This window comes from Nansenia antarctica (assembly GCF_963989245.1).
Source record: "Nansenia antarctica genome assembly, chromosome: 5".
NCBI classification, from domain to species: domain Eukaryota; kingdom Metazoa; phylum Chordata; class Actinopteri; order Argentiniformes; family Microstomatidae; genus Nansenia; species Nansenia antarctica.
The window spans coordinates 21,507,317-21,530,862 of record NC_137690.1 but is presented as its reverse complement, the minus strand read 5'-3'; the positions used below and the strand labels follow the sequence as shown (position 1 = coordinate 21,530,862).

At 43.1% G+C, this 23,546-nt stretch overlaps 1 protein-coding gene across 1 annotated transcript in view; it reads left to right on the top strand.

Annotated features, from left to right (window-relative positions):
* sorbs3 (sorbin and SH3 domain containing 3) overlaps nt 1–18,148 on the top strand; it is a 28,967-nt gene extending 10,819 nt beyond the window's left edge. The window contains exons 2-21 of the mRNA XM_080531283.1: nt 2,781–2,861; nt 3,805–3,993; nt 4,284–4,362; nt 4,904–5,040; nt 5,233–5,296; nt 6,281–6,319; nt 7,311–7,401; nt 7,987–8,101; nt 9,733–9,786; nt 10,020–10,127; nt 11,081–11,139; nt 13,035–13,123; nt 13,926–13,987; nt 14,289–14,335; nt 14,598–14,712; nt 15,018–15,143; nt 15,411–15,956; nt 16,154–16,254; nt 16,413–16,519; nt 16,729–18,148. Coding sequence (XP_080387409.1) covers nt 2,850–2,861; nt 3,805–3,993; nt 4,284–4,362; nt 4,904–5,040; nt 5,233–5,296; nt 6,281–6,319; nt 7,311–7,401; nt 7,987–8,101; nt 9,733–9,786; nt 10,020–10,127; nt 11,081–11,139; nt 13,035–13,123; nt 13,926–13,987; nt 14,289–14,335; nt 14,598–14,712; nt 15,018–15,143; nt 15,411–15,956; nt 16,154–16,254; nt 16,413–16,519; nt 16,729–16,790 — 2,202 coding nt within the window. The 5' untranslated portion in view covers nt 2,781–2,849 and the 3' untranslated portion in view covers nt 16,791–18,148. The remainder of the gene's footprint in view (nt 1–2,780; nt 2,862–3,804; nt 3,994–4,283; nt 4,363–4,903; nt 5,041–5,232; nt 5,297–6,280; nt 6,320–7,310; nt 7,402–7,986; nt 8,102–9,732; nt 9,787–10,019; nt 10,128–11,080; nt 11,140–13,034; nt 13,124–13,925; nt 13,988–14,288; nt 14,336–14,597; nt 14,713–15,017; nt 15,144–15,410; nt 15,957–16,153; nt 16,255–16,412; nt 16,520–16,728) is intronic.
* The last annotated feature ends 5,398 nt before the right edge of the window (nt 18,149–23,546 follow it).

Sequence of the window (23,546 nt, the reverse complement as noted above, 5' to 3'; positions counted from 1 at the left end):
GGTCAGTCTCTGATTTGTCTTCAAAACATGGACATAACCCAACTAATAGGGGTAATGCAATTGTCTTTGGATTATTGGAAGCAAATTAGTTTTCCCTTTGAAGGGAGGGGTCATATGAAGAAGGGGTTTCTGCTGACATTCTCCTTGATTGTTTTTGGCATGTGAACGAGGCGAGCGTGAGTGTTTAATACAGTACTGTAGGTGAGAGTGAAGGGAGGTCAATGGTTGAAAGTAATGTGACAGCAGCTGGTGAAACCCACGAACAAGTCGCCAACCAATCAAAAATGTTCAGACCTTTTTTTACTTTTTACTTAAAAATACCCAAAACTCAAAATGCAAATAGAACATACAACTTAAAGGAGATTCATACACAATTACACTCATTGTAGTTTGCATATCCACACAAAAGCACAAGCATACCAATACATACGGTACGCCAGGGTTTCCGTTAGAAAAAATTGCCGCCGGACATCGTGTCCGGGAAGATTTCAATTTACCGGACAAACGTGATATATTCCGGTCATCATATTAAAATATAAAAAAAAAAATAAATAAAAAAAATAAATAAATCTAATATAGCTGTTTGTCGCGGTGATTACTGTTGTGTAGCGGCCTATATATGCCATTTAATGTCTATTTCTCATCCGATACGATTAGATGCGAGCTATATAATATATAATAATATAACATGATTCGCATGTCCAGCGCTGAACGGGCGCCTCACTGGGAACTGAACAGACAGCATCGATCAATGAACAGACTCCACATTACGTTAACTGAAGTTTGTTAAATTGTTTGGGATTAATGTGAGTTTTCTATTTTCTCTTTCCAGTTTTACCCTTTTTTTTATCAATGAAACAACGGCATTTCTATAACCAGGTCTCGCTGGTTGGGAAGGCATTTCGTTTAGCTGCCTGTCAAATCATACTTAATCGGACTCGGGAGTATGTCAATGAGGAGAACATAACTGTTTATTGAGAAACAATAGGCAGGCTGGGATACGTATATAAAGAAATACCACAATGTCTAGATGTATAACATTTTATTGAACAGTGCAAGCATGTAGGCTTCTGGCGTGACATCGTACCCCTAACGTTCTTAGGGCTTGTTTGAAAAGCTTAGACTGAAAGTTAGTGCCCTGGTCAGATTGTATAACAAGAGGAAGACCGAATGTGGAAAAAAACGTTGTTAAAGCTTTCACCACTGAGCTGGCTGATATGTTACGCAACGGAACAGCTTCGGGAAAACGAGTAGCAGCGCACATAATAGTAAGCAAATACTGACTTCCACTTTTAGTCCTAGGCAAAGGTCCAACACAATCAATTATTACACGTTCAAATGGCTCCCCTATAGCAGGAATGGGATGCAATGGTGCGGGTGGAATGGATTGATTAGGCTTACCCGCCATCTGACAAGTATGGCAACAGCGGCAGTGCTTGGCAACATCCGCCTTCAGTCCGGGCCAAAAGAAATGTTTCAATATCAGCTGATAAGTTTTAGTTATACCTAAATGTCCTGACCACTGGCTCTCATGTGCTACAGATAACACCTGTTGTCTATAACCCACAGGCACAACCACTTGTTTTACAGTATTCCACTCACAACCATTTGCATTAGGAGGAGACCATTTACGCATTAATATCCCATCGTTAAGGAAATAAACTACGTTGCCCCCTATTTCAGATTCCTCACTAGCTGCATGTAAAAAACATTTGTTTAATGACTGATCAGCTACTTGAGCGACACGCAATCGCTCGCCGGTTACAGGCAGAGATAGGCTGTCAGCGGATGGTATGGTAGGACTCGGGGAGGATGGTAACTCTACCACTTTCTCCCTGGGAGAAGCTGAAACAATCGGGTTCTCATCCCTTTCAGAAAAGGCTTGCATAATCACACTATCACAGAGAGAAACATCGCTATCCTCCTCTCTGCCTCGACTCGATTGTGCACGAGTTATAGCGCACACCGGAAACAACCGCTGTTTCGCATAGGCAGCCTACACATTAGGAGTCATCATCATGCCGGTGTCAAATCATATCATAATAAAATAAATACATAGCCTATATATTCGTCTTTTTTAAAATAGAAGGAATCAGAATGTGAACTTTAGCGAATTGTATTCAAATTGTGCTTAGAGGGAATTATTTTCACCGGACATTTATGTCCGACGAGTTTTAAATTTGTCGGACTTCATCAACTTTTACCGGACAATGTCCGGGAATTACCGGTTAACGGAAACCCTGCGGTACGCTATCAACAATTGTTTCTGCTACATAAGTTGTCTCCAAATTCAGTACTGCTATGCTAGTACAAATATACCATAAAAACTATGTTCATATTTTTGTTCAGAAAATGTTAAATAAATGTCAATGTTGATTCGGTGAGTAATTTCCACTACTACCTAGTTAACTATAACACTACTTTACATTGTTAGCAGGCTCACAAAACAAGCTGTGTTAGTTGTCTAGCGAGTGTGTTCTTGATTTTTCATATTTACATTTTTCTGAATAAAAGTCTGAACATTAAATCGGCTGCTGACTTGTTCCCGGTTTCACCAGCTGCTGTCACGTGTGCTTCTGCATTAGTTCATGGCACAGACAAGAGGTCACCGAGCTTTAGTTTAATGAGTTTGAGTAAGCAGCAGTGGGGTTTTGTAAAGACAAATGTCAGGTTCAGACGCATTTACCTATCAAGTCCTCTATCAAACTGCATTATTCACCAAATGGGAACATAACAGATTTTTTTCTAAAATGTTTATGTATGTATTTTGTTTTCCATAGGCTGATACTTTGGAGGCTGCCGCTGCACCAAGACTTTGACATCTAAGACCAGGACCATTAACAGATGACATGCAGTCTGAGGTACAGACATGTTGGCTGTTGTCGCAGTCAGTGACACACTTTCTTCTTCGTCCCCTGAAAATGTTCATCTTGTTTATCTTTGAAATCTGCCTTGGCAGGGTTGTTATGAATAGCACACAGAGGGATGATTTAAAAAAAATAATATGCCAAACAACAAGGCAAAACACCAACACGTACAAGGTAGAATGAAAAGGAGGGCTAGTTATGGACAGGCTAGAATTTCAATGAAAATACCCGAGTCCTGGCTTCACAAAGGTGTCTCCCTGATTTAACTAGATACAGTTTCACCCCCTGTAAGAAGACCAGGAGCTTCCCATGACCCTTAGAGTCCAAACAGAGAGGGCTCAAACGTCCCCTGTGCTCTCAAACACGCAGGAGTCAGACAGGAGGGGCGGTGCTGGCCAGTGGCGGGGGGGCGGGGGGGGGGGGGGCAATGGACCGGTCACCACGGAAACGGATAGAGCAGAGGAGGGCCTTGGAGCATCGCTAACGCTGCTACACTCCTGACGTTAACATCAGCGACCCTTTTCCGACCCCCTCGGCCTGGGCAACGCCCCCTGGTCTGAGAATACGTGGCCCTGTTGAATGGATGGTTAATGGGCTCATAATGGGCCTCTCCTGTTTCAGCCCACTGATCTGGGCCCTGAATAGAGCCTTTCTCCCGCCGCTGCAAGGGAGATGATGAAGAGGGTGGAACAGCACTTCCTACAGGCTCTGCTTTAAATAAATTAGTGGGCCATTCACCAGGTGGTCCCCTACCAAGGCCAATTAGTCTAGAGAAAGGCAGTGTGACAAACAAGCTCACCTGACCCCTGAGAGAGAGAGAGACAAAGAAAGAGAAAGGGCTACCAAAAGCCAATAATGAGAGGGTCATGGATAAGCAAATAGCCCTCTCTGGACAGGGCCATGTTTACATGCAATTGTTCCTCTCTGTTCCCTTTAGCAACGTGTGGAAATCCTGGACCATCTGAACGGCTCCCATATTGTCTTCTCTGGAGATGCCACTCCCTGCAGCCAGCAGCCTCTGGCCTCTCCAGACCTGACCCAGGAGGTGGTCGTCATCTCCCCTGGGCTCCCCACCCCCCCTCTCAGCCCCTACCGCACTGCTAGACTGCCATCTGGGGAACACAAGGCAAGCAGCACACTCACACCTATACACACATTGTAGTTTCAGCACTTCAATAACGTCTGAAACACAGTAGTTGGGTTAAGGTTACAGTTTGGCTGAGGTTAGACCACACATTGGATATTTAGCAGACAACTGCTCCTCCCTGTGGAAGTAGGAGGTATCACATGTTACACAAAAGTTACATGGCAATGTGCAGTACCCTACATTGTTGTTTCTATCCATAGACAATGTTCCATGCTATTCTACTGATAATGTTTACGCTGGATTGATTGATGGTGTTTTCCATGTTCCAGGTCTCAGAGATCAATGGGAGTATCAGAGACCCCACCACTCTTAGTTTTGGATCATACTATGGCCCTTCACAAACACAGGGTGAGGTTATCTTCAAATGATCAGCTTTGCAGTTTAATTTAATTTGAATTCATTGTATGTGTAAGTGATGAATGTGCAAAATATCATTACATATTTTGTGGTAGTTTTAATGGGCAAGTCTGGCAATGAGAGCGAACATACTGTACCCTCAAGGGAGAGATATGATTTATATGTCTTATATTCTCTTCCCAGTGTTTTGGAATCTGGGTGGAATTATGATCAAATATTATTCTTTAGGGTTAGGGTTAGACTGTAGTTGCTCAATGGTCCTCATGTTTCTCATGTTTATGTGGTAAGTTTACTTCATCAGATTGATGATCAACTTCGATAAATGCTGTTATTTCATTTCCCTAATGGATATTGATTGTTGTACCAAAAATATGAAACATCCAAAAGTTGTGGTGCTCTGTGGCCATCCAGTGGCAAATGGTGGTGAAAACAGCCTGAATGTCCATATTGGTACTCCTCAGCTGAGAGTATGATAAAAGACTATGGACTGTCTGAACAGACCGTAGACATGTCCTCTTTCTCTATGTAACAGGGACTCTGTCAAATGGTGTCGAGAGCAGGAATGCTGCAACTCTGCCGCGCAGGTCTGCTACCAGGGAGGAACGGCTCATAAAGTTCTCCGGTATCGGCCCGGTGGATGAGACAGGGATGCCCATCGCCTCCCGATCAGTAAGCTAGAACAGACTGTTACTGTTAACGACCAGACACGGTCATACTGTTCGTCTTGAGGACAACATGTTTTGAATTCATGGACGTTGGTGTACTGTAGCGATGTGAACAGCTACTATTTCTGAAAGCTTTGTCATATTTGTCCACAAAGCTGTTTACTTTCTCCATGTCCCCCCTCCTTTCCCACACCAGAGTGTGAACAAGCCCAAAGACTGGTACAGGAGCATGTTCAGACAGATCCACAAGAAGCCAGAAGGTACGATCCCTCCTCCCTTCCCTCCTTTCACACACTCACCATCCCACAAACAGAATTCCTTTCTGTCAATGTCAGAATCTAGAGAGTTGATCTGGCGGGCAGATTATTCCAGGGGCAGAATAAGGGAAAGTTTACATATTTTTGTCAGCTTTATCAAGTCATTCCCACTAATCTCTCTCTCCACTAAATCTATTCCTTCCTTCTTATCTCAATTTATCTCAATGTGCTGCCTATTCCTGGTCGTCTGTGGCACTTACTGGCACTAATAAGCAGCACGGAGTTCCTCACGCTGATAGCAGGATTGGTCAGGATGGAGTCTGAGTTTAGAAAAGAGGCCTCAACACTCTTCAGGCCGGTTGGCTTTAACTCCAAACAAGCCATCACTGCCACTGAAATCTGTCTGTGTAGTATCATACCCCAGTGGGAGTGTACCTGAAACCTTGCCATAGGCGGTAGTCTGATTAATGAGCAGGTGATGGATGCCTTTGGCAGTGAGCAGACAAGATTTGCATCAGTCACAAATCAAGAATAATGCCTTTGGAATGCAACTACTTAATATAACGTCACAATTGTTGTTGAGTTTTTTTTTGTAGGATCACAAATCCATGGTACAGTATGAGTACATAATCACGTGTACATGGGTGGAGGAAACCTATGTAAGTGACCTCACCCCATTGCTTTATATCCATGGGAGAGGTTCTTTCACAAGGGCTTGGTTGAGACTCAAGGGCCTGGTTGAGACTCAAGGGCCTGGTTGAAAATAAAATCTTCTCACAATAGGTGTGGTTCACGGCAACTGGAAACCTACAATGATAGAATGTAGTTCATCCTTACCTTTAATAATGCAAACACTGCATCTTCTGCTTGCTACCGTATTTCCAGCTATTCTGGTCTACTGTATTTCCAGCACGTCAGAACTCCTTTTGATTGGTGTCATGCAGTAAACAACTGTATCTAAATCCCTCCATCTCTTCCATGTATTAGAGCCTGACCTGGGGGACTCTGAGCGGTGGTCTGCTGAAAGTAAGTAAAGTAGATGTAGACATACCATGTTTCATATGTGACAGCAGCTGGGGAAAGTGAGAACAAGTTGGCAACCAACTGTTCAGATTTTTTTTTTTTTTTTTTAATGTAAATAAATGTAAACGTTGTTGAAAATCAATGACACACTCGCTAGTCAAGCCAAAATATTGCAAGGCAATGGATTCGGTGAGTAATCCCGACTACTACCTAGTTAGTGTAGAGAAGTGGGGATTACTCACAGAATCCATTCCATTGCAATGTTTTGGCTCAACTAGCGATTGTGTCATTCATTTTCAACAACGTTGAAATTCATTTATTTACATTTTTCGGAATAAAAGTAGGAACATTTTTGAGACCTCTAGGATATTTGGAACAGTTGTTGAGCCGTCTCCACTCATTGCATTGTTTGGGGTACCCCCGGTGGGCACCCCTCTTAGATGGTGGGAGACCAGCAAGTTGGCCTTCTGCTCCTTCCTGGCTAGGAGGTTAATATTGTTTAAATGGAAGGATCCTATTCCACCTACGTATAGCCATTGGATCAAGGAGGTCATGTACCATATTAAACTAGAGAAAAACTAGAGAAAATTAGAGACACTGTTAGAGAAACTAAGAAACCCTAAGACTAACTACTAAGAACACTAAGAAATTCCTCACTATTTGGCAACCTTTTTTGAAGAATCTGACAGCATGATGATGTAATATCATTTCATTTTGTTTGTACTATTTATTTTACTTTTATAAATATTTTTATGTCTGGTATTTGGGGGATGGGGGGTTTATTTAAGTTTGGTCTCTGTTGGTCCTATTTGAACCTGTGATATATTGTGAAAAACAAAATTAAAAAACCTTGATCAAAAAAAAAAGTAGGAACATTTTGACTGGTTGCCGACTTGTTCCCACTTTCACCAGCTGCTGTCACATATTCTTTACTTTATTAGAGACTTTATTAGGTGATCAGTCTCTGCTAACCTTGATTTGTATTGATCCTCAGGGAACGAGAGCCCTGGTGCTGACTCAGTGGATAGCCATGGGTCTGGCCAGAACCCCTTTACTCTCACCCAACATGGAGCACTCCCTGACTGGTGAGACTCAGGGACTTGATGTTCACCCCTCTCGTGATTTCAGTTCTTACCAATACAGCTTGTGTTAGAGCATACCGTTTTGTATGTTTTGTTTTGAGTGTTTACATTGTTGAACATTGATGAGGACCTGTTTCATCAGAGTCGAATGCATTTGATTTGTCCTTGAACTGCACAGTAGATAGATTTTTTAGAGGTCAGTAATGTTCACAACAACATGACAGTAGGTCTAAACTGTGACATAATAGTATAATGGCTAGGCTGTGATCCATAGACATGAGGTCATGCACTGTGAAATACATACTTACTACCAAAGGCAACCTGCAAATTGGAGGAATGGCCTTGTACATGAATTCCTACCAGGACCCAAACTACAAGGAGTGGGGGGAAAGACTAAAAAAACAAGTGCTGGATAGACAAGTTTGGATCTGTTTCTACAGGCTCTGACAATGAAACCATTTTTTTAAGTTGCTGTCCATGCGGGTACTGTATGTGTGTGTGTGTGTGTGTGTGTGTGTGTGTGTGTGTGTGTGTGTGTGTGTTTGTGTGTGTGTGTGTGTGTGGGGGGGGGGGGGGATTGTGTTTCAGGAGTGAGCTGGGGGATGGAGATAAGCTGTCAGACCAAGGGAGGCAGCACCCACAACCCAAGAGCATATTTGACTATGAGCCTGGACTGAGCACTCCCACAGAGGTCCACAACCAGGTAAGAACTACTCTAACCCTTATTGACCTGGAAGTTAAAGATGGAACAGTATAACACATTGGGACCATAGATGTGTTTGTAGTTGGGTTGACTTGGTTTGTATTCAATGGTGATATTTTTCTGGGGTTAACAGGATAGTCTTTTCTGTGGTTGACTGAGTTTGTTCCCTGAGTTTTTGGCTGGGTATAGGAGACAGGAATGTCATATTGTAAGTTGTTTCAATGTCTTGTTAGGTAAGATGAGATGTGCTAAGCTTTAGATTGACCATAGGACCAAAGTCCTTAAATTGAAACGCGTTAATCTTTTCCTCATCTCTATTGTTGCATAGCTTGGCTTTGTGGGGGTGTGTGGGGCAGTGTGGGGGTGGTTTTCAAGAGCTGCTTCGGGTGTTGGGACAGCTAATCCCTTTCCTATAAGGATTACGTTTTGTCAATACCCTAGAATACTCTTCAGCTTGAGGGAATGACATTACATCTTCTCACGCGAGGTAATCAGTAACTTGTGAATGTGAGCATTGGTACAATGACAGCAGGTGTGTTTCCTGACTTAATTTGGAGATCGAACAGGCGTCTATCACTCATACACTCATAACATTTTTACATTTTTACATTACATAGCTTGTAAAACAAGTAAAAGCATGCGTCATGTCTTGGACTGCTATAGTATGAATGTGCCAAGCCAACATTGCTGTGTGTGTGTGTGTGCGTGCGTGCGTGCATGCACGCGTGTGTGTGCGTGTTAGGCCCTGTAAGCACCATGTGTCTCTGTGTTCAAATACTGTAGTGATTTACAGAGAACTGTGTTTGTCTGGGCTGACGTTTTCAATGGCTCTTGTCACACCACATCCCAGATCTGGTGCAAACTGAGACTGGCGTCTTTCTGTGTGAAGAAAAGAAATCTTTGTTTCCACTCCCCCACAGGGCTGGGACGTCTTGTGATACTGATTAAGGTGTTAACCTCTTGTGGTGTGTAATGGCTCACAGCATGGAGGCTTATTTCATTTCCCCCTGTGGTCATAAGCAGGACTCCTCTCCCCAGACCAACCTCTATACAACAGAGGATCACATCATCTCACATCATCTGAGAACACAGACCATATCAGGTGCTGTGCTCCTCCATAGTGACATCATGGCTAGTGATTGTGGTGATGACGGCTGGCTGAGAGAATACTTTGGCTTTAAGAATGTTGTATTCTGCCAAGGTATTCAAGCAACATGAATACGGAGGCAGGGAATATGAGGTTTCTCTCAAATGCTACCCTTTTAAAGTAGTGCTGGTGGAGTCCTTTCTGGTGCTACTTGACCATATATCTTTTTAATGGCGGAATATTTAATCTGGCTGTTATAGTGTTGCTGTAGAAAGATCAAGTAGAGTAAATCAGATTGACTATAAGTCAGGCTACAGAAACACACTTGTTAGTTTGTTTGAGTTCACTTGAAAAAGCAGGTCTCACAAATATATCACAAACAGACCCTGTCTGATGATGTTTTTGAGCCAAACCCTTACTTTCTCTTAGTGTTCAAAATGAGTCAAAAGAAAGAGATAGAGATGTCACTGTTCTCTGTCTCATGTCTCCAGTTTCCCTGTCTCCCTGTGTGCTCAGTGCCTGTGTTTGTGTTTCCCACCCTCAGGGTCAGCTGCCCCTGCACAGACACCTAGAGAAACCCCGTTCCCCCTCCATAGAGGTACGTACTCACAGAGGTGCTAGCTGTCATTAGCTTTAATATGACAGCTCATGTCTGTACATGATAGTATTTTAACCCTATCATGACAGGTGCAGAGATGTGTGTTGGTTCATAAGTTAGCAAAGAGCATGTTAGCATGGACAGTTTGAGTCACCGTCAACCTAAGAGTTACTGTGTTCAATGGTATAATGTGACTACTTCATCCCCTCCACCCACCGTGCTGCGTTGGCCAGGCAACTCTGGTCTCTGAGCTGAGTCGTTTTGAGGCAGAGCTGGACTCGGATATTCAGGGCCTGGAGAGAAGGCTTTCCCAGAAGAAGCAGCGTCGAGGCCGGGGTGAGGTACTGAGCCCCCCCTCGTGACTCTGCTGAAGCTACCCAACACCCTTTACCCCCCGCCTGCAGAATCCCCCCTCCCTCTCGCACTCCTCCAGAAATCCACTGAGAGGAAGTCTGATTACCTGCATGGATAATCTCAACATTCTAACTTCCTGTTATCAATGCCAACAACAGATATTCAGTAAGCTAGGCTTAGCCAATCATGTGAGGTCATTACAGTACATTAATGAATAGTCAAACATTTGACACAACGTATACAACACACACTTAAAACAACACCTCCTGCCTCAGCTAGCCTGAGTAGACACTATCTGTTGTTGGCAGAGATGACAGTCCCTCCCAGCATCTCACCTTCAGCGCAGACTGTTTCAGACAGACAGCCCGGCATGCTAATCCAGATCCTGTGTTCTGTGACCCTGCTCTCACCCCCCAGGGACAGCCTGCCTTGCCTCTCTGTGTCTGCCCCAAATCACACGCCTGCAAATCCAAACCCCCTGCAAATCCAAACCCCCTGCAAATCCAGACCCCCTGCGAATCCAAATCTGCCTGCAAATCCAACAAGCATTTTGTTTGACTTTTTTTTCCTCACCCTTTTAGTAGAAACATAGATTCAATTCAATGAGGAACTTAACTGTTTGAGCACTGCCTGTATGCCACACTCCCATGCTGAAAGATGACTTGATCACAATTCAAAGATTGATGCTGATTCTCTCCACAGACTTATCTTGCACATCATCTTATCAGCTTTGTGGTGTCCTAAATCAAAGATACATTCTCAGACAGATAGCAGATGTTGTCCTTGTATCCAAAGGAGCGTAGGACCCAGGGGAGTTGCCTCTCTCACTGGCACTGTTGGGAGTGTTCACCACCCCTGCGCTGCCTGAATTGTTGTGAGATTTCCTTTTGAGCTCAGTGAAGCTGTAGGTAACAGTCTTCAATGTGATCTCTACTTCCAGGCAGCCAGGAACACTGATCCAGGATCTGCTCCAGGGACAGGGACAACGCAGGACAACAGGTGGGTGACATTCCGGAATAGTGACTCTGTGTGGTGCCATTGTACATAGAATGTCTTTGTCCTAGCAGTGAAACTCACTATTAGAAGGGATTTGATGGGGTGTATATCTATCAATCTACTGAAGAGTACAGAGAGTCTTACTGAAGCAGGAAACAGGTGCTACGTATTACAAATACTGTACAATACACTTCTACCACAGTAGCTGAGGTGTGTCCTGAATCCATGCCATCAGCCAGTAGCCTACACACTCACATTCTCTCATTTTATCACTGTCCCAATTTTTACAATGTATTTTTACAGTATGTATTTATACACTTAGCTTTCACAACTTCACAACTTTATTGTTATAGAACACAAGTGCAACCAATAACATACTTGACAAACCTGTATGTGACAGTCACATAGTAACATAGAAAATCCACCTGCAGGTTTTGGAGAACAGTTGATTGTTGCTATTGATATTCAAGGTTCAGCTATAGCCCTCTGTTTACAAAACTTTGATTGCTGTTGTCTTGGTGCAAATGGGTGGGACCCTAATCTGCATGTCACTGTAACAGGCTTGTAACCATGCACTGTGCACCGACAACATAATCAAGAGTAATTGAAGACACTAAAGATTTAAATAGATAATCCAATTCAAAAACGGTTGACCCTCCAAAGATGTACACTTTACCTTATAGTGGTCACTCATTCTGCTGTGGTTGCAGGCTGTAGATGTCAAACCCCTGAGTTAATACCAGGACAGGTTAATGTGTTAATGTGCCCATGGCTGACTGCCACATACCTAGCCTCCCGGGAGCCAGACTCCAACATTCTTAATCCAGTTATCCATTGCTTCATCAAGTGTTGATACAGTATGTGCCCCGTGTCCATCACACTGTTGGCCTTTACGCTCTTTTGTTCCCAATTAGTTCCATCAATAATGTATGAAATGACATGAGAAAACCTCTCAACCCCCCAGGGTTTTGGCAAAATAACTGCACACACACTTAGGATCTGCACACATGATTTGTATTGTATGATTTACTTGAAACTTGAAAATTCAAGTTAGCCACACAGCTCTCAAGTGAGGATTCGGCCCTTACTGCCAAGACACTCTGACGGATGATGTTTTAGAACTTTAACAAGTTGAAGTTCAATATTTGTCAGTTCAAGAGGGCACTGCTCCACATTTCTTACCTAGCGTGTAATGCATTCTTGGGCAGCTCTCTTCTAGTTGTTGTTTGTGAAATTGAGCTCATGTGTTTCGGCCTCAGCGACTCCCTGCCTACTTCATAGCCTCAGCGACTCCCTGCCTACTTCATAGCCTCAGGGGGCAGTCAACATGCCAGTGTTGCTAAGAAGATGTAAAATGGAAACATGCAGCAATAAGAATATGGCAGGTTTTTACTGCTTCCTGTCGTCCGGCCCTGTTGCTAGGCTTCAGGCGAATACGGCCAGCTGCCAGCCACTGTACCACACCACCACTCTTCTGTCTGGAGCAGTGCTTACCATGGGACCCAGGAGGGGGCAGTTGTATGTTTGACATTTGAGTAAGTGTGTTTATCACACCACTGGATAGAAGTTTCAGAACAGAATGCATTTCAGCATGATGAGGATATCAACAATCACAATGAAGATCTCAGATCTCCCCAGGGCTGAAGACTCCAGAGTCTATGATCTGGGTGCCCTTCTAGCTTTCTCTTTCTTTGAGTCATCTGCATCTGTCTTATCTCTATTTGATCTACAGTATGGAAAGCACCGGCATTGTGTCAATGTGTTGTATTGTCTGTTCTTATCTGGCAAATCACTTTGACTGGAGTTGTGGGGGGCAAACTACATACTGTTGTATACTGTTATATCATGTCATATAATTATTGTGTTCTCTTGTGTTCTCTTCTCGGTGTGTTTTTTAGCCCTTTGACTGGAGCAAAACAACTTCTCCATCGTCCCATTGTCCCCACGTCAGTTGTAACCCAGAGGACAGCCTCCAGTCCCACACATGGTGAGGATACTGTATGAATGGATCCTCATCCCACAACCATGGCATTCAACCAGTAACAGCTTTTGATATGGCTAGGCCAGTCATCAAGCAGTGAAACATTTAATCTAAGCAGATTGGGTTAGATTGGGTTAGATTGGGTTAGATTGGGTATACTGTAATACTGTTGTGCTCTCGAGTGCCACACTGAATTGGAATTGCTTCATTCAATATCCAGTAAGCGGCAAATATAAATGAACTTGCAATAAGTAAATGCCTCCAGTAATTCAATCCGAGTACCACAGTACTGTTGAAGTTTCATGATTCCTGTTGATTTCCTGTGTTCTTGGCTTCCTGATCCTCAGTATTGCCAAAGAAATGTGGAATGAAACAGATCTGAGAGGAGTGAGTGGAGAGATCGGTCTGTTTTGGTATACAGAGAGCTGTAGTGTAAGGGTGGGGAGGAAGCACAGAAAATAGTAACTGTGTGCCGGAAGTCTTGATTATAGATTAGCTTTATCCAATTGTTTTTGTTGGAGATTAATCCAGAGAGAACCAGCCCAAACATTTGGCCACTGTAGAATAACATGCATTGAACTGTAGAGGATTTCATGTTTATACTCCTTCCCACCTACGTAATCACATAATTGCTCTCCAAAAACAACATTCAGTGAAATGGAACAGATGGAACAAACATTTGAACGAAGCATTGCATACCTCACCTCACCAGCTTGTGATGAAGTCTGTGATGATGCATGTTCCATTTGTCTCCTGTTAACTCTCTCTATTTGGATGTCTCTCCCCAACATGTCACCTTGTCCTACAGTAGAACACCTCTCCCCTGCACCTGAAACCATGGAGTTTCCACCTAAGAGAGAGGAGAAGAAGGTGTGTTTATCTTTGTTTCTCTGCTAGTATCTGATTCTGTACACACCTTTTATTCTAATTGATAGACTTTAATCAACAGTACAATCTCTTGAGTCATGAGGTTAATCATGTGATGTTTTGTGGGTTTCATATTGTGGTTTGAAAGGATTCTGTGCTTGACTTTTTCCAGCTACTAAAAGTACTGAACTTGCCCTGATTAAGATCTTGCTGTAGTTATCAACAACTGCACCCTTGTGAAAAGCAGATTTTCCTAGGCTTCAGGCGAAAACTCTGCTAAACAGTTTTGTGTTTGTTTGTGCAGATGAAAGCAGCAAGAGCCAAGTTCAACTTCCAGGCCCAGTCACCCAAGTGAGTTCTAATGTCAGCTGATCAGCAGGGAACCATTTCCTCTCTGACACGTCTATTTTACATATTGCAAGTTATATCGATGAAATTGTATCGACTGTAGGACGTTTGACCAAAAACACATTTGACTGAATCATGTTACTCAGGAAGCACAGATACATAAAAAATAATTCAGATATAGTTATACAGATTATATATACAGATATAGTTAAAACTAAAGGATTCATGTAAAGCCAACACTTGACCTTTCTCCTCCTCTTCCCAGGGAGCTGACTCTCCAGAAAGGTGACGTCGTTTACATCCACAGGCAGGTAGACGGCAACTGGTTTGAAGGAGAGCATCATGGGAGAGCGGGCATCTTCCCCACCACCTACGTGGAGGTGTGTGTGTGTGTGTGTGTGTGTGTGTGTGTGTGTGTGTGGCGCTAACAACGCTTAGGTTGTGTCGGGCACAGCAGCGGAGAGTCGTTTGTTGGTTTTAATAATATCTAAGCCAAAATCGACTTTTTATAACATCTAGCAGCACGTACACCCGTTGTAATTACCATCGTTAATGTAATAGGTGCAGATTAAAATGCAGTTGCAATTTCTGTGTGTGTGTGTGTGTGTGCGTGCAGGCATACGTTTGTATATGAGTATGTTTCTTATGTGTCATGCTGAAACTCCCCTCTCTTCCTCTCCCCCAGATGGTACCACCTACTGAGAAGCCCACGCCCATCAAGTCACCCACTATCCAGGTGCTGGACTACGGGGAGGCAGTGGCCTTGTTTAACTTCTCTGCAGACCTACCTGTGGAGCTCTCGTTCCGTAAAGTGAGCACCCCCACTGTCAAACCCACACACATGAATCATTATCACTGAACATGACAGCTGGACAGTATTGAACACAATATTTGGCTATTCAGTTAATTTAGTTAATCACTGGATAAATAGTTGTTTGATTGTTTTCACCCTATTAGAGGAGTTTCCTTGGTTATTGAGATACCCTACAAAGTAGAGACAGGGGTAGAGATATACTGTAAGCCAAGATTGGAATGGATTTACTGAGAGCTATGGTTGATGCCTGTGCTCCTCTCTCAGGGAGAGGTTATCTGTGTGACCAGGCGTGTGGATGAACGGTGGCTAGAGGGCAGGATCCCTGGGACCAGCCGTAGTGGGATCTTCCCCACCAGCTACGTCCAGGTCAACAAGATGCCCCGCACCAAATCCTGTGACGATTACCCAGCCGGTCCCATGTCTCCCACATCCCTAGAGCCCCGAAGTCCAGGACGTCCTCTACACTCGCCCTGTCCCCGCTCACCCCTCTCACCCCTCTCACCCCTCTCACCCCTCTCCCCTGCCTCCTTCAGCCCTGAGCCTGGACACTCCCCCCTCAAGCCATCCTCACCAGTACCCCATGGGACAATAGCCTCCCAGTCACGTTCACCCACCCTTCTCTCCAATCACTGGCCTCACCCCACCTCCAGCACTACCTCCCCCACCCCCCAGAACAGCCACTGGGGCGGAGCACACCCTGGTACCCAGAACTCCCTGGGCAGAGCTGTCTCACCGTCCAATCAGACGCATGCATCTACCCACAAAGCAGCGGCCCCAACCAGCACCCCCAGATACACTGATCCCTCTCAGGTCTGCATGCACTATTTCCTTTCAGAAAGGTCCATAGTCTACTGTACACTACTGTATTGGGCAAGATTGTTGATTCATCTATGCATAACCTGGGTTTTCTTGATTTCAGTGTGCATGGATATGGATATACGTGGTATAAATGTTATAGGCCACATCATTTGGATTTTCTAATTATTTTCTATTTTCTTTTTTCAAAGGATGGAATTGTGAAACACTCTGCTCCATCCAATTCACTCTTAAACTCTGAGCCCAAAACGCAAAAACACGATTCTGGCTCGACAGTGGTGCAACGTGAACCGTGAGTATAATATAGAGTCTAATCGAGTGCTATGAATTTCATTCTAACCCTGTTGTTAGAATGTTCTTGTTGTCATTGTTGTCATTTTTTAATTATATTGCTGTTGTCATTATGTCTTATGCACCATGTCAATTTCCTGTATGTGCTCTCTTACTCAGATATAAAGCTGTTTACAACTACAAACCACAGAACAGGGATGAGTTGGAACTGAGAGAGGGAGACATCGTACAAGTGATGGAGAAGTGTGACGATGGCTGGTTTGTAGGTAAGGCATTCTCTACCTTGCTTTGCCGTTGAACAGAGAACAGCATTGGTGTGAGTCTGCCCTCCACTGGGCATTATGTGAAATTACAAGTGCAACTTCCCTAGGTAACCATAACAGTGGATGTTGAAAAGCCTATGCATGATATACGGCACAGTATTAGAAAACATGAATCTCTTTGTTTACTGTTTGTGTTCTGCTTTTTCCCGCAGGTACGTCAGAAAGGACACATGCCTTTGGGACTTTCCCAGGGAACTACGTGGCACCAGTCTAAGTGCTTCACTCTCTGCCTATCCACAATCACCTGGACTGAAAACATGACTATTTAGACAAGCTTGCTTTAAACAGCACATCAGATCACTCCAGCCATATGAGCAACCGTGCCCCTACACACCCCCCTCCTCACCAACCTGGTTTAGTCAGGCCTGCATGTTCACCTTGACCAATGATGGCCAACCACCGCTGTTCCCCAGGCTGGAGGTGGAGGCAGGAACGCCATGTGGTCTGACACCTCACGCCCCAGCATGTGTGTTCCATCACTGAATAGACTTGGGAGTGTGTTCACATTCACTGTTTGAATGGATAGAATGAAAGCTGTTGATACTGTTTCTGGTGCAAAGAAAGAGATTGAGAGTTTTGTTGTCCTTTTGGGTGTCCTTGCTGACCACAACCATTCCCTATGGTGCCTTATACATAAATAGACCTTTTAATATCTTCTTACGCAGTTTTGTCATTCGCACGCACCAACAGTATTACCCACCTTTTGTCACCTGAGTGCCATCACTGATAAAATGCCTAAGATTCTCATTATGTTGTGCCATGCTCAAATATGCAAGAGGAATGACAGGTAATGACAAGATGAATGTTGCTTTTGAAACGTTTCCCCCCTTTGATTTCAGATCTATAAGTATGTCCTGGGTGAGTCCGAGGCCACAGCAATCTCTGACATGGCCCGCCAATACATGAATGGATAACTTATTTTCTCACACAATGGAATTAATGATGTTTCAACAGATGATTTCTGACACTCCATGTGATCAAAACTGTAGTGGTGTGCATCAGATTAAAACCCAGTCAATGCAATGTCTTCATGTTCTCTGTTGTACTATTGTTTGTTACTCACCTCTTTGATAAGCCTATGTTCACTTGTAATAATGCAGCCAGCAGTTTGTGCAGCTTTTTACACCTGTTTGGAGCAGAGATCATAATATTGAATGGGACAGTGAAGAGGAGATATGTGGTTCCTGCACTCAATGAATTCAACATGGACAATATGACAGTGGAGCTACATCAATTGTATCAATTCAGTGGAACCTCTGCCATTTAAGGCCAATGATGTTTCATTCAAACATTTCAGAAGGAAGAGGAAGACTCCAAGGGGTACATTTGATTTGGATTTCCATTGCAAACTATGTTTGTTACTACTGCTTCTGTTGCTTTTTAAATTAACCAGTTTGCTTAATTAAAACAGCTAATCAAAGTTGTTCATACCAATTTAACCAATGACAAATATACAGTTTTGGTAAACCAATTGTACACAATGAATGCATTTCTTAATTTCATGACCCTGCTATGAACTTTAAGAAACCCATATCATGATGTCAATTGCAATATTTCCTTGAAGTGTTAATATTCCACATTATGATTGTTGTTGTTTTTTAACCATGTATCAAATTAAAAATATAATATATTTCCTTACCAAACTTAACTATGTATCTCAGTATATGATACACATACTTTTTTATATATATAATTCAAATAAACCATACAGAGTGATAAATAATGGTTTTGATGCGTCTAAAATTGATCTTCAACTGTTTGACATTGTTTAACTTTGTGCACCAGACCATCTACCATCGATTCTCAGGATAGGGTGAGCAGAGAACTAGAAAACTGGTGGTATTTAGAGAGAGCAAACATGAAAATGTTTTTAAATATGAGAGGTAAAGGCCTTCTGTACCTAACCTTTCCCAATAAGAACACTGATCCGTTTTTTAAATATAATGAACCGTGACCGACGATGACACAATGGCCTGGACATTTGTTGGAGCAATGCACCTTTTTGTCCGCAGGTGGCGCACTGAGTCAACTATGCAAGGTGACTCTAGAATCAAATATCTCAATTATCGCCCTCCCCTACGACGACACGCCCCGCGCTACTGTCTATCAAGCCTTTATTGTGATAACAGCACGTGGCTATGTGATCTCATCCCTCAGTGTGGGTGTCCACAGGTGGTGTCATGTCACTTCCACACAATCATCCAAAACAGTAGAAGTGAAGTTAGGAGGTGCTCTCTTCTTAGAAGTGAGTCAGGCTTTGATAATACTGTCTGACTTTGAGAGTCGCTTTCAGAGGAAACGGAGATTCCTGTGAGACGTTTTGGGAGCTGAGAGAAGGAAAATTGCAAACTTTTCCTGCAGTTTTCTTTTCTTCTTTTTTTGGGAGAGACCCGCGTGAGGGTGGAGTGTTTTCTGGGTTTGCTCTCTCCTGGCGTATGTTGGTGCCGTTGCCTGTGCGCTTTTACGCGTGATTCTCGAGGAGAGTCTGGTAGAGGACAGGTGTAACCGTACGATTCGACTACAGTTGACTATTGAGCTGTATTGATTTGGTAAGTTTATTCCTTAATTAAAGATAATTGTCAATTAGCTCAGGTTGTCATTTCAGTTTGCATGTCGAATTCAAATTACAATGTATTATCAGTGACATATGGCGTCATGTAATTAATTAGCAAAAAATGTATCCAGACCGGTACAATAGGATTTTTTTTTTCTTCAAATAACACAACAATGAGATTGTTGTTTGTTATGCTGTATCCACTTGGGTGATATTTATTCGTTTAATTGCTACTTGCCCCAAGCCATATCTTAACAGGAACAATCTTGTTGTGTGTGTCTTGGCAGAACATGCTTGTCTGACATCGACACTTAATCAATTGTGTGTGACAGTAGATGCAGTAGTGCTAGTGATAGATGCTTGGTATGTGTGCAAGTTATAAAAAAATAAAAAATAAATCTAACTTCACTAATTTCAACATCATCAGCTCTACAGCCAGCTGAGAGAACATGACATCTCAACAATATGCTTGGCTGTTAAGAAAAAAAACATCTCACTAAATGTCAGTATGATTTGTGGGTGGGCTTGTCCAGGTGAAACTGAGTGATGAACAGGCCTATGTTTATGTCACATTAGCCCAATTTGGAGAAACTGGCATGCTATAATTTGTACCTATTTACTCCTCCCTTTAAAGAGGGATGTGTTCAGGGTGAGAACTTGTGAAAGCTATGGCCATTGTATTTCAAGTTCACACCAGCTCCTTAGGAATGTTTTTGTTCACCTTTCATGGAGAAACCAGCACATCCAGACAACATGGGTTGAACCCGCTATGAATTTAGACTCAATTGTGTGACAGTTGAAATGGGTGGGAACAATCTTGAAGTGTTTCCCAAGGCTCATGTGTTGCCCACAACTGTCTCCACCCCAATTCAAACACCATGCCCCCACCCTCACACACACCCCAACACCCACACACACACCCCAAACACACACACACACACACACCCCAAACACACACACACACACACACACACACACACACACACACACACACACACACACACACACACCCCAACACCCCACACCCCAACACCCTATGACTGGTGTGTGTGCTGCTCTGTACTTCTCCATTGTGTTGGTGTGATGCAGCCTTTCATGTGCCTGCTCAAACTCCCCTCCTCTCAGTTTCAATTGTGTCTGTTTCCTGATTCTTCTGCTGCTCTGAGTGTGCAGCAATGCCGTTACTCAAACAGTCCAGAGACTGAAACAGTCCAGGGACCAAAACAGACCACTGTAATTTTGGACAAGGAGAAGTAGTGGCTTTTTTTTTTTACAGAAAGTAGGACACACGGAGGCCAACTAATTTAGCTAGTGACTCTGTGGAAACTGTTTTTTTTTTGCCATTCCTTTTGAGGTTTCAATATGAAACATTAACTGTGTGTGCCCTTCTCCTGTTCTGCTCTATAAGGTCCTGTTTGTAGGATTCAGTAAGGATGTTTTCACCTGAGCTTTTTTATTTTATTATTATTGTTTTATAGTTGTTGTTTTTTATTAGCCTCTTTTCACCATCAATCTCATTAAGAAACAGGAACTTGTATGCCGTTGTGCAGGAAGTTACAGAGATACAATCTAGTTTAGTCTGCGTGATGAGAGACTCTCTGTTACACCTTCTCTTTTATTTTGATACTGCAGCTTTGTGGTGTTCAGTCTGAGCTGAGATGGATAAATGTCACAGGATGACGGCTCATGTTGAGTCCTTTTTTTACACTGTCAGTTTGGTAGAAATGTCTGAAATTAGGATGTCTTCCTCTTCTTCACCACAGCTTATTTTTCCCACTCAGTGTTTGTGACCTATGCAATACCTTAGATGGTTTGATTTCAAGTATGAATTGAGTTGCAGAGATGCATCATTGCAACAGGACATTTTTGAAAACGTGCATGCAATGAACTTGTCAAAGCCTTGGAAAACTCTCCCCTGTCAGCTCCGGTGGTTCAGAGGGCTTAATGGGCCGTGTAGGGGATGTGGTGAGGTGGCCTGATCATGATTGCTGTGCAAAGTGGGGAGTCAGTGTTGTGTTAAACAGCCAGTAACATGATCCCCAGATGATGATGTTGAGAGATAAGTGGAGCCATGCTCCTGTGTTCCAAAAGAATCCTGACACAACCAGGACTGCTGGAGCAGCCTGTATTGACAGTAACAATAGCTGCTTACTGGCTAGGGACTTTTTATACAGACCACTGCATTTCTGTTTCCTCTACAGCATCTTTTGTGCTAGAGGGACTGGGGGGAACATTGCTATATTTGCATAAATGTTGTTCAAATAAGTAAGTAACCACATGACAGTAATAACAGTAATAACATATTACATTTAGCCCACAACTTTTTAATTTCCAGAGGGAGGTGGTGCCCACAGCTCAATCATGAATATAACACTAGTCTCACATAACATATGAACATCTTAGTCACTCTTAGTCACAGTTATCTTCCATCAACCAACACCCAGTTTTTTTCCATATGTTGTTGTTATATCGCTTATTGTGTGTTATGTTCTCATTACCTTAGTGATGGGCAAATGTGTTGGATCGAATCACTGAGTGTGATTACGTTGAGAATGTGGAGAATGTTATTCCACACCATTTAACACAGGGAGAGGCACTTCTCTGTCTCTATTCAGTGGGTGTGTGTCCGGCAGGTGCCCATCTCACGAAAGGGAGTGTTTCAAAAACATTTCAGGGCATAAACGCCATCAGGCAGACAAGAATACTCACAAAGGCTATGGAAAGTTCACAGAGATAAATGGCCACAAGCAAGTGATTTGTTGAGTTTGAATCCTACCTGGAGCATTCCCCTGCAGCAGTGCTTAATACCACTGTTCTTACGCATCAACGTTCAGCCAGCGTTCAGATGGATGAAGTCCATCTGTAGTTTTAATCATGTTATTCCCCCAACATTAGCACACTGGGACTCTTGTTTTATGGTCCATTTGGACCCAGGGATTTTGTCCCTAGCTTCCAGGAAAAAGACCCTGCATGTACTATAACTTTAAAATGTGGTTCTCCAGCAATCATGGTAAAGGTTAGGTTATGTGAGTTGTATGGTACAGAGGAGTCTCAGACCTGTTGATATCCAGGGCTGCCATCTCCTCAAAAATACTTTGAAACCCATCAATCAGATTAGATTACCTCTGCCATAATTGTGGTGTGGTGACATACAGATGAAACTGAAGTCTCACCCAAGGGTGTGTAAGTGTAATCTGGCTATACTTACCTCTACTAAACTGCACATAATTTCACAGACCTGTTTTGGCAAGTTCCACACACGGATCCAAAATGACGTTCTTTGAAGTCACAGTAAACAAAGATGATTGAGTTGTGAGCACTTAAAGCATGTTGTATTACGTCAAAGGAATTTGAGATCATGAAGCAGGCTCCATGTACGTAAGCCACAGCTACTCGCATCCCAATGCCTAAACCCAAACAGCATACCACCGGTGTATTCAGTAAAACCCATCACTATCTCCCAGGTGAACATGACATGTCAATTCCTGCGACTTTCAGGAAGAGTTTTCATAGTGTGTATGGTAAAGGCTATTCGTCAAGTGGTTGCCCTAGGCTTATAAGGGGCCATTGATTGAAATCTTCCTGTCTCTGATGAACATGCTAGCATAATACTTGTTGGAGCAGTGTGTCTGGAACCTGAAGCCAACATCAGGAGGATAGAGAGCTACTCTACTCTCTTCTCTTGACCCTGGGGGGGGGGGGGTTCATCTCTCAAATACATGACAAGCACCTGTGGGGCTTTTTTATGTAGAGCATACATGACAGTTTGAACTCACACCAGATACTGCACAGATACTGTACTTGAAAACTGAAATGTAGACCAAGTCAGTCCAATTAGATTTTCACTTCCTTTATGCAAATTCATGATTGCTTCATTTACCTTTGACTCCCATAAATTCCCCTGCCTGATACCGTCTCTCGATTTCACAATTGATCATACTGCATAAAGTGCTCTAGGCCAGGTGAAAGCAGGTGAGGTGCACCAACATGTGGAAATGGTATCTGTAGACATGTTTTTAGAGTCGGAAGTGAGAGTATTTTAACTGGACTCACCAGTTTCAGGTTTCGAATTCATGATGTACCACTGCTTACCTGATTAATGCCGACATGTGAGCCAGATGGATGATTTCATTACGGTACTAGAATTCCTCCCTATTGTGTGGGCGTGTTTTATTATGGTGCCATTGCTGCTTGGCAACACAACCAACGAGATGTCACCAGAATAGAAGCCAGAGCTTTGGTCATTGTTTTCTCAAATGTCTGCATGTGCATGCTGCACCTACAGAACAATTGGGCTTATTTGATGAGGAATTTTAATCCTATGATTGAACAATGATTCATTGTCTCTTTACTACACAGTATACAATCTAAATTTGTCAACAGCCTAATAATTGCATCAGAGCTATGCACTCTTTT